This window comes from Mesitornis unicolor, unplaced genomic scaffold (assembly GCF_000695765.1).
Source record: "Mesitornis unicolor isolate BGI_N332 unplaced genomic scaffold, ASM69576v1 scaffold27342, whole genome shotgun sequence".
Lineage (NCBI taxonomy): Eukaryota > Metazoa > Chordata > Aves > Mesitornithiformes > Mesitornithidae > Mesitornis > Mesitornis unicolor.
The window spans coordinates 2,979-14,263 of record NW_010170412.1 but is presented as its reverse complement, the minus strand read 5'-3'; the positions used below and the strand labels follow the sequence as shown (position 1 = coordinate 14,263).

Genomic DNA, 11,285 nt, shown 5'->3' with positions numbered 1-11,285 from the left:
AACAAGCAGAGCATGTTCTCTCTGCCCCATATTCAGGCGCCGCTCAAATTCCAGCTTCTCCTGCATTTTCTTTTCCTGAGAGGAGTAAGAAGAAAGATGAATGCCACAAATCAGGAGACTGCTGGCTCTGCTCCTTTCCAAGCAAGAACAAATTCTGGCAAAAAAAGTGTAAAACAAGGCACAGTAATCCTCTTGACTACAAGCAAGCAAGTCAAATGGCAAACAGGAGGCTTGAGTAGGGAATGGAAATGTTCTCTCCTTAGGAACCCAAAAATTGTGAACTAGAAACTGCTGCTCTCCTTATGACAGTCTCCAAAGTCCCCACAACTCAATTCATAGTCATGAAGCTGAACTCCCTGGGCACCAACCCATACAACCAAACAGCCAATACAAACACCCGGAGGGAACCCAAAATGAAGGCTATGTTCAATTCCAGATGGCAAAGGGAATCCCTTGTCTGAAGACGACAGAGCAAAGGCAGCAGCCAGCTATGAGCAGCTCCAGCCAAAGGGAGAGGTGAACTGCACAACAGGAGCCTCTGGTTATTGCAAAGTGAGCCTTGCATGGGGTAAGAGACAGAGACCGGTGAAATACAAAGAAGAGCAAACTAAAAATGCAGCCAGGTGAGGACAGAAACAAGGAATAGTAGGAGAGATCAGGAACAGTGGCACTACGAGCCAAAGGGCCAAGGTAGGAGTCACAGAGGGGCTGGAGCTGGGGGCAAGGATGTACTAAGCAGCCTCTGCATGGACTGCTCACACATATCTGGCCACCTCGTGAAAAACAAACTGAGCTGTCAGCACAGAGAGGCAAGAAAAAAGCCATCTGGTGCAAAAGCTCCTGGGTCCAACTCTGCAAACACAAACTGATTTAAACTGGAACTGCTTGCTGACGAGAGAGACTGCAGCCCATTGGCTGTGTGTGTCAGACAGGTCAGTCACAGATTCCCCCACGCTTCCACTTGTCCATGAGGAGTGAGCAGCTTTGTGGGGTTTTCTGCAAGAACTCAGTTCTCAAACATTCAGCTTTGGCTGAGAAACTGGATCAAGGGATGAAAAACAAGAAACAGAAGCATTTACAGGTGTTCAGCCTTACCTTCCTCTTTTCGTAATCCAAGAATTTGTTCTGAAAAATAAGCAATATCAGCAGATATTTTACTCCCAGGAGCAATTTTCTGTAGATATCATTAACCCACATTCTATCTTCCCTTAATTGAGTAAAAACATCAACCAAAGGCACAAAAAGATTAACATGGACATGAAGTCCAGTCCCTCGTGCTTCTCCAGGGTCAAAGGAGTTTACTCTGTACTTGTTAAACAGCACAGGGATTGGCATAGCTGGTGATAATTACGTGCCTAGCCTCACCTTTCCCCTATAGGGCTGGACACGTCTAGCACTTGGCTGGGAATCATAGGGTTCTTCTGCAGTTTGCTGCCCTCCCAAAATATATGTGTTACCACACTACACACACCGTGTCACACTGTCACCGGTGTCCCTTAGTAAATCACTGCATTCCAGGATGGAGACAGTCCTTTGCAGTGGTAACACCATCCTCAGCTCCCAGGAAGGAGACGAGCCACCCACACACACAGTGCTACGCCTGGTTCTGGGCACTGCCGCTCTCTTGATCCCAAAAGACACATCTCATGGGAGGGAGGCGATGAGGGATGATGTGCTAAGGGCTGTGAGATCCATTGATGGAGCAGAGAGACAAACCCAAACCCCTCTCACACAACTTCACACGCAGTGGAGCCTCACCTGCCACTCGCTCTCCTCCTCCAAGTACTTATGCACTGCCTTGTCCATCCCGTCCACTGATGTTCCTCCTCCATCACTCTCCAGTGTGGGGAGTAGATACTCCGAGGGAGGGTAGTACGGAATTCCACACTCTGGAAGGTAGCAGACACAAAACAAGAACATTTGGTGCTAAAATTCCTCCTTGGCAGCATGGCCGAGGGTTGGCTGCTGTGTGAGACTGCTTCCAACTGTGCTCCCTCTCCCCACACACAGAGCAGCACCCAAAAGAGCTCCTTCAGCTCAGGGAGGCTTAACAGCAAGAAGCTTGTTGTCTGTCCTTTGTAGATGCAAGCTTTGAACACATCACAGTCCCCCAGGTTCTCACCACCATCCACAGGCTCTCCTCACTCACCTTTGCAGAGGAACTGCTGAATGGACTCTGTGCCTGCACTGCAAACATCAGGCGATGGGTAGGTCATGGAAGAGGCATCCAGGGTCAGCGCCTCCAAAAGAGAACACACAGAGCTCCAGGTTATTCCGATGGCCCAGTCAGAGCCCATCTGCAGCTATCCTTGCAGGTCCTCAAATTTTCACTTACGGAGGGATAACTTCATGTTACCCTAAATCCTGACATAAATACCAGTTTGTATTGACTTTCTGCTGAGTGTTCAATGCTGTTCAGAGGTGACTCTGCTTGTCCCTTATTTGGGAGCTCCTGAGCTGGCCCCTCAGTGGAACACCCCCTCATGCAGATGTGTCTAAGTACAAGAGGGCACAGCACTTCTCAACTACAGGAATTTTCTCCTATATTTCAGTGTGCTGGAGCCCTCAAGCATGATGCATGGGAGGAATGGTGATACACAGGGCACAGAGGATTACCATAAAGAATGAGTGGAAGGACACTTGCTGTTTTGTCCTACTGTGGCCACCAAAAGGACCTAATGTTGCCTCCTGTGGAGAAGGACATAGCAGGAAGGCCTGGAAAGGGCTTTATGAAGCTTTATCAAGCATGGGGGAGCAAGCTGCACAGATCCCTCATCTCAGAGACTGCCTGCAAGAGATGTGAAGCCTAATGTTGTGTGTTGGAGACAGAAGAGCATCTATTCACATCCTCCATGCTGGTGTCTGAGTCAGCCCTGTTGCCTGACATTTAACAGTTTAGTACTGACAAGTCTGGCAGCCAGAAGGTAACACATCCATAAAAATCTTGATTACATTTTGAATGCGCACTCCAGGGAGCCAGAAACCCACAGAGCCTGATAATGAGTCACAGATCTGTCACGGCAACAGAGGCGAAAACCTCATCGGAAACATCCCAGCTGCTCATTGAGAATCAGCCTTGGTGGAAAGCGGCTGAGTCAACCTAAGCCCCCCCTCCATGCTCTCAGAGACAGCCCTGGCAGGTAACACCTCGGGCTTTGCTCCCTGTGGATTGCATCTGCCATTAAACCACAACAAAAAGAGATCAGAAAAGACCAAAGCAGGAAGAGAACACAAAAGCTATTTTGGACACCACATAGCCTTGTTACAATGCCCCCCAGCGTGTCCTGACCGAACCCTAAAAATTCACTTTCTATGCTAAATTTATTCTCGTATTGAGCAAGTAGGAAGGGAAGCAGCCTGCAGCAGAATAAACAGCCTGTGAAGGGGGGAGATGGACGTGGTCGGCTGGGTGTGTACCTCCAGAGTGCGGATGTGAGCCAGCACCCGGGGCAGCTCTTGCAGCTCATTCTCACTGACATCCAGAGAGCGCAAACTCCGCAAGCCACTCACAGTAGCTGGCAGCTCCTTCAGCTTGTTACCTAGAGAGAGAAAAAAGCCACTTAGTACCACGTAACCTTTCCAAAGCAGGACCCAGAAAGTTCATCTGCTAGAACATCAAACCATAATCACATTTATGACTCATTTGCTATACTCTACCACAGGGATGGGGCTGTCATGGGTCACACGAGGACTCCAAAGGCTGCCAATGCCCACTGAGGGAAATAGGGATCAAGATCTACTTGCATGCAGCCCCAGTGCACAGGTCCAGCAGCAGTTCCTCATGTCAAAACGACCTTCTCAGCTGAGGTCACTGCTGCAGGCTGGATCTGTGCTCTTTAGCAGGAGAATATTTGTAACGTGGAGTCTTCCTCCCTTTGGTGTAAGTATGAGAGATGGGAGAAAGGGGGGACTGCACATCTAGGGGTCAGAGGCCAGGTGCTGCAGACAGATACAGCAATGAACTGAGCTGCACTTCCAAGTTCCTCGCCCTCCAATTCCTTCCCTGGTTCAGCAACAGGTCCCTGTAACAAAGTCTCCTTTTTCTCCCAGATTTATATCACTGCATATCTGAAAAATGCCCACGAGTCTTGAAATGAGGTACGGTTTTGACTTTCGTGTTAGGGCTGTGCAAACCTGGCAGGGCTCACAGGACTGAGCTCTGGGTGTTGGTGGACTTAACAGTAATTCAGTTTACCTGTGCTGACTGCTCTGCTTGCTTTACTGAACTGCTTCTGCCAAAGACCTACTACGTTCCTTACACCTGAATCTGCATAGACAGACTTCTTAGGTTGGTCTAAATCATTATCCAGAGGGGGACAAACCCTGGCCTGGTGCTCCTCTTGCAGGGCACACACCACACTCCCAGCTCGAGGAGGGTCTCATGCTCCCGTGTGCCTCCAGTCCACCCGACACTCCTCGCCGCAGGGGCTCTGAAATGCCCACGTGCAGGCACACAAGGAAGCTTTCAGCTGCTGAGATCGGCCAGGACGATCCAACAACCTCTCCTTTGAGAAAAGGCAGTGGGCTGAATGAGAACATCATCTGGACCAAGTCTGACCCATTTTCTGCTTAGATGGCTTCTCCTGCCTTGCCAACTGTTTGAATTCAAATCTTTCTTGTGTTCTTTCTTAGCATTCACAGTGTAAACCATTTGGTGCCTGCCTTGGTTGAAAGGAATAATTACTAATGCAGCTCAACACGACCCAGATAATAAATGGAGCTTTGCCCAGAGCACCAACAAGAAACATGCGCCATACCTTTCACATTGAGCATCTGGAGCTGGGCAAGGTCTCCTACAGATTGTGGAAGACATTTTAAAAGATTCCTTTCAAGGTTTAGGACCTATGGTATTAACAAAAAAGATATTCTTTATGCAAGTCTCAGGTCTTCTACACATCTACGCTGTTGGGACTATTTTCAGGCCCAGAAGGACAACTTGAAATAGGTTTTAGACAGTATTTTCCAGGTTAAAATATTTATTTTCCAGAAGCTCTGGATACAGGGTATGTCTAACTACCAAAATCAGTGAGAAACCCCATTCACAACAGCAGCAGCAGGTGCTGAACCCAGATGCAAGAACTGGGAAGCAGAGCGTCCTCCCCTCCAGGGCAGCGCTCCCCAACCCCGGCTCCAACAGGGGAGCAGTGACTGAACCTAACGCTGCGCCCCAAGCAGAAGGGACCTTCAGTGTGTACTACAGCACACTGCACTGAGTTCTCAGCACAATCACAGCAGGAAGAACGGTAAAACCTGAACATTTTGGTAAATCAACGGGCTCCAGCTTTGCTTGGTCACTGCTCTTGCTGGGTAGTGGGAGCCGTTTGGACTGACAGCTCTTGCACTAAACTGAGTCTGTATAATTCAGCATGCCTGCTCTTCTGCTCTTCTCCTGCTCTCCCTCTCCAACAAGCCAGTTCAACAGCAACAGCCAAGTCAATGAGGTAGATCTGACATTCTGAGGGCCATCATTTAAGTTGTGATTGATTAAAAACAAACAGCAGTAACCCCGTATTCGTGCTGTCCACTAACATGCTCTTTACAGACACTTGGGATGCAGCCGCAAATCTTTTACCTGAAGAGACGTCAGCTGGCCAATATCAGCGGGAAGCGATGCCAGCTGGTTGTTGTGCAGGTCTAGAACCTGAAGAGGAGATGATTTCATCAGACAAGGTTGGGAAAAGAAGTCATGGTGCAAGAATGAAAGGTCATGAATTACCTAGCAATGAAAAGGACTTCCCTTCCAATGGGGTTTGATAAGTGGCTTAAGTTTACAAGGAGTTACAGGCACTTAATTCTTGTAGGTCTTTTGAAAACTCAAGCCTTTATACATCGATAAATAAACAAAAGACCAGGGAGAGCAGTGACACCAAGGGAGCTGTTCCACAAAACTGCATGAGTCAACTGGGTAAATCATTGCCATGGAGCCAGCCTGGCAGAAAAAGACATCTTCTGCAGGATCAGTGAGCTGAACTGCTCCATGGGGGCTGAACTGCTCCAACACCAGCACTAGCACAGGCAGAGGGCAGGACTACACCTGGAGACCTCCCTCCACGGGGAGAAGTGACTGCTGGAATGACTCTGCCTCTTGTGGAACCACAGCACGAAGGTGGTGGAGCTGAAAGCCCTCAGCATTTACGTGACAGATACAGTCACACAGCCCCATCTCACATGGTCACCCATCACCAGTTTCCTTCACATTCAACTGTCCCACCAGTGCAGAAGAGAGATGGACCTACCCCACAACAGACTCAGCCCTGACTGGAGGATTACGAAGAGGAGAAATGAGTCCTGGGACTGATTATGATTTTACACAAACTGCTCAGTGACTGCTAACTGTCTACCTGGGAGGCAGACCTAGGAACGGCAGGTTTCACACCGTGTTACTGATTCTCAGCAAAGACAGTTGGGCAGAAGGGATCTATTTGGGCTAGTGTGTTTTAATGCAGCTAGAATGCAAGGAAAAGAGGCTGCAGATTGACTGCTAAGAATCACAATTACCTTCACAGTTATGAGACTTAGGAGGCTGCAGGACTTTGGAACTAAAGATGTCAGATTATTCGTATGAATAATCAGCACCTGAGGAGGAAAAACCTCATTGAATCACGAGCACAAGAGACATTGCTGTCTAGAACAAGCACATTTGTTGAGATTTAATTGCATAGGCTCAGTATCTTACTCAGTATCATATGAAATATTAAAATAGTAAATGGATTTTTCATAGAAGGTCAAACATTTAACATGAGATCTAAACAACAGCCCAGCTCCTTACATGAGAAACATCATTAGCTAGGCTTAGCTAGAAACAGCCATCTCATCTTTCTGAGAGAAAGTCAGCCCTAAAGCACACAAACAGGATTAGCCCTACCCAAACTGCTTTCTGTGTAGTACTGTACGAGTAGCCAAATTCATTACAAGCAAACTTCTTCAGAAGCAGCACATAAACAACCACATACAGTCATTTCAAACACAGCAATAATACTCAAGCATAGCACTAGAATTATCTAATAACTTCTGATTGCAACGTTACCTTTTTCTGCAAGACTTTACAAGTTGCAAAGGCCCCATAAGGAACCTAAAAACAATTAAAAACAGTTGTGTCAGACTTTCAAGATACAATCTTTGTAAGCACTTCTACAGTATCCACCTGTACAGTGTGAATAACGAACTTTAATGAAAATGCAAGTGATACTTCAAATTACTTGCCCCTGGTTTTGGCCCAGTATTTCCCAGTTAGCTTCCATTTAAACAGCTTGCAGTGGGTCTCCACAACACAACAGTGTTGTGCGTAGCACAGAACCGACCAAAGTTTAGGCAGAAGCCCAAGTCTTGCGTGATTTAATATTCCACGTGCAGATGACTCAAGAGTTCAGGCCTATTTTCAGTTAGTCACCATACAAATGTATTCCATGGTTTTGCAACCTCAGCAAACGCACTGCAGTGAGCTAAGTGGGGATGGTGAGCAAGAGGCAGGACTCAGCGTTCTCAAAAGTGCAAGGCTCTGCAGGAGAGGGGCAGTCTGAAAAGGGATACGCCAGCAAATTCAGCCCATGCCAACCAAGGTGAGCACTGTGACCTGCTCTGCAGCATGGAAGCAGCATCAGCCAAACCCTTGTCCAGAGTTTAAGACCAAAATGATGGCTCACTTTTTTATTGAAAGAACAAAGGCTAAAAAGAAACAGCAAGACAGAGTTTCTTGGTACCAATCCAAAAGGAGCTGCTGGGGATCCAAGAGCAGCTGTGGCTGTGAATGGGGCTGGCTCAGCACTGTCTGTCACCCTTTTACCCAGACTGGCTCGCAGACTGTCCCACACAGCTCACAAACCTACACGCAAGATGCTGTTGGCTTCTGATCTTGGAACAAAACATCCCAAAGTCTCAGCAAAGCCACTTCATCCCAAATCTCTCCCCAGAAAGCAGTGCAGTATCTATAAGCTTGCTTGGCAAAGGCATCCTGCGGCAAAAGGTTACACAGGTACCAACATTTTAGAAACATGAGCCAATGAATAAAAACTGAAAGTGAAATATAGACAGGCTTCTGTTTAACAGGGTTGCCTGGCTGCCAGAATGAAAAGCTGTGTCTCCTCTGAAAGCCTGGCAATCTGTCACTAACGGCTCACACTTCAGCAGACAGCTTATTTCTAATTTAGTTGGCTGCCATAAAAGAAGCCAAGCTGGAAGTGAGATTCCTATCCTTAACCAGCAGCCTGGAACCAGAGATTTTCATTTATACAGAAAAATAAGTGCAGGTGTCAGACTTTGTAGCTCTAAGATTAGAAACAGTCAGCCTTTGGTGAACAAATTCCCTTATGACTTGCAAAATTAGGCCATGAGGTCTCAAACTAGGGTCTTATTAAGATACTGGTGGAGAGTATGAGACTACTTCCCATCTTGAGGATGCCCTTCCCATCTTGTCAAATGAAAAAAGGATTCCCAGGACAGAAATGCTGTCAAAGCATCAGGCAGGACTGGCAATCTCCCACCAAAAAATGCAGAAGCCCTCACCTGAAAGCCACAGCTCAGCGGACATAGGAAGAAGCACACCAGCACCAAGGCCATTTCTGTCTCGGGGCTCACAGACACAATGCTAAATCTGACAGCAACAGAGAACTCAGACCTGTGAGCAATACTGGATGTTGTAGGGAACGTACCTCTGAGAGCTCACACTTGGATATGTCAAGAACTTCATCAGCACCAGCTTCTTTTGCCTGCAGAGGGAGGATAGGCACCCAGAGAATTAGAGCATGCAGACACACACGGCCTCCTGCTGCACACTGACTACACTGCTCAACTGACCCCTCTCCAGACAATGTCACAGCTGTGTAATGCAGTGACAACGCTAGAAGCAAAAGGTGTGCTGCTACAACTGCAGCAAGCAAAAGCAACCGGGAAACCAAACTGCGGAAAAACTCTTTCGGTGCAATGAATTAATTTCTGCATGAAGAACCAAAGCACAGCCAAATTCTGCAAGGATATGGAAAGGAAATGATGGGTTCTCAAGAGAGGCACTTCCTAGGAACAACAGCAGTGCCACCCTAGCCTGTAAGGAGCCTGCTGTGTCGCTGGGATGTCTCACCCAGCAGATCAACCTTCTTCTGAACTGCACCCAGAAACCAAAATAACCTGCTATCGCCTTTTTGCTTCCCTGGGACCTGCAGAGCCAGCTCTGCTGTGTAAGAAGGAGCAAGGACTCAGTGCTTCTGCACAGATGTGGTTTTCCATGTTCAAATCTACATCCAATGCAGTTGCTAACAGCACTGACACTGGACAAACCTCACCGTGAGCAGCGTTGCACCTCTGGAATTCTTTTCTTAAGTAAAAGGTACTGCACGAGGTAATAAAACTTGCTTGTTAGTGCCTCTGTTAAGTCTTCAGAACTGGGTATCTGACCCTAAACTAAACACATGCAATACAGAACTAATCCTAGGAGGGACAGACTAAGCTGTCCTTCCCCAGCCCCACGGGAGCTGAAGAGTGACCCTCCAACCGAATACATTCAGTAAAACTGGTTTCACTATTGGTACATAACAAAGCCTTCCTTTCCAAAATACCCTACAGACATCCAACAGGCAGAATTGTGTCAGTTTTAAAATGCAGGTGCCTCTGGAGAAGAGCACAGCAGATCCCCTATGCCAGCACTGGTCTACAGCTCCTACAGCAGAATAGGTGAAATAATTCCAAAGAAGATTGGTTTCTGAAAGCAAACATTAAATCTGTGGGTGCTGGAAGGAAGGCAGCTCTGCTGACCTCACTGGTACAACAGCAACCTGCTGAGAATCTACCCCAGAGGATCCTGGCTAAACCCTAGTCCAGGAAAACAAACACCAACATCTAACAAGTTGATCCTTTAAATGACAAGAGGAAACAAAATAATAATGAGAAACAAAAGAAAGGCACAAGGAAAGCCAAGTATGGTGGGAAAGGGGATGCCACAGGTTCCTGGGTAGGAAAAGCAAAGTGGGAGATGTGTAAGAGTGAAGAGGCACAGAGGAGAGCAGAGGGATGGGGTCCCAGCTTTAACCCCAGGCTGGCGGGGACGGGGGTGGGGACGTAACGTGGAACCACAGCGGCAGAGAGGGATGGAAGTGGCATGAAGGGAACCTGTGGATGGGAGGGCTAAGGGAGGTGAGGAAAGCAGGAATTCCCTGATGTACACTAGGATGACAGCCTGCTGTCTCAGTGAGATCAGTAACACAATTACTGGTAACGCAGGGGACGTACCAACTCCCTTGGCATCCAGGAGCAGGCACAGAGACCAGACAAGACCTCGACACTGCTTACCAGGCACATTTGGTATTCAAGGCGCTTCCGAGCATCATCGCTGGGTTTCTTCTTACGGAAGAAGAGTGGCATCTTTAGTTTTGACTACAGCTCTGTCCCAGTGGCACAAACGATCAGCGTAAATGAAGGCAGAGGAATCCTGGAGTGTGTGTTTGCTGGGGAGCCTGGACCACGAAACTGCGCTCTAATAAATGGAAGGAAAAAAGAGAAAAATTAAAAAATCACTGTCTCTGCAATTTGCTTTGTTTAAGACCTTCTCTGCTTGATCAAACAGGCAGATCCCAGCACACCTCCATGGTGGGAGTGTTAACACGAGCCGCAAGATCACTGCTGTGTCTCTGAGATGGGTTGATTGCCTCGGTCATCCCTGTGCAAGATAAATTAAGTCAAGCTGGAACATGTACAGAGAAAGGTCATTGAGTCATCAGGAAAACGCAGGGCCCACTCTAGGCTAAGAACTAAAAAAGCTGTAACTGTATCAAGACATCAAGCACCAGGGACAAAACCCAAACTATTTAAACTCAAAAGACCATCCTGGCACAGTGAAAGAAACTGTAAAATGTTCTAGAACAAAGCTAGGCTGGAAATGTGAAAAACTCCTAATCCTGAGAGCAGCACAGCTGCCTGCCCCTGCCAGGGCAGGTGAGAACAAACAAGACCCCAGTGCAGCCAAAACACAGGGAACTGTTTGCAAGGGACCTGATGATCACAGCATACGCAGAGCCCTCTCTGGCACATCACACAGCCCATCCCAGCCACTTCCCGGGACGTCACAGGAACCCCAGATGGGCACCAGCATTGGGATGCACAAAGTCAGCTTTAGGGCTTGTCTCAAGGCAACAAACCACACAATTCATTTGCTTTCCAGGCAGAAGCAGAGATGCACAGGAATATCTTCCCCGTTTTAGTCACACAGTGACTAAAGATTCTGCTTAAACACCTAATAGCTTAAAGACAGATTTTTAACAGTCTTACAAAGCCAAACCGATTTCCAACAGTCTAATAAC

General features: G+C 47.5%; 1 protein-coding gene across 1 annotated transcript in view; it reads right to left on the bottom strand.

Annotated features, from left to right (window-relative positions):
* LRSAM1 (leucine rich repeat and sterile alpha motif containing 1) overlaps positions 1-10,350 on the bottom strand; it is a gene marked incomplete at its 3' end in the record, with an annotated part of 16,088 nt that extends 5,738 nt beyond the window's left edge. The window contains exons 1-11 of the mRNA XM_010179684.1: positions 10,279-10,350; positions 8,649-8,705; positions 7,028-7,072; positions 6,499-6,576; positions 5,573-5,641; positions 4,758-4,842; positions 3,418-3,539; positions 2,150-2,240; positions 1,759-1,889; positions 1,096-1,125; positions 4-75 (exon numbers count right to left, since the gene is read on the bottom strand). Coding sequence (XP_010177986.1) covers positions 4-75; positions 1,096-1,125; positions 1,759-1,889; positions 2,150-2,240; positions 3,418-3,539; positions 4,758-4,842; positions 5,573-5,641; positions 6,499-6,576; positions 7,028-7,072; positions 8,649-8,705; positions 10,279-10,350 — 852 coding nt within the window. The remainder of the gene's footprint in view (positions 1-3; positions 76-1,095; positions 1,126-1,758; positions 1,890-2,149; positions 2,241-3,417; positions 3,540-4,757; positions 4,843-5,572; positions 5,642-6,498; positions 6,577-7,027; positions 7,073-8,648; positions 8,706-10,278) is intronic.
* Positions 10,351-11,285: the final 935 nt, after the last annotated feature.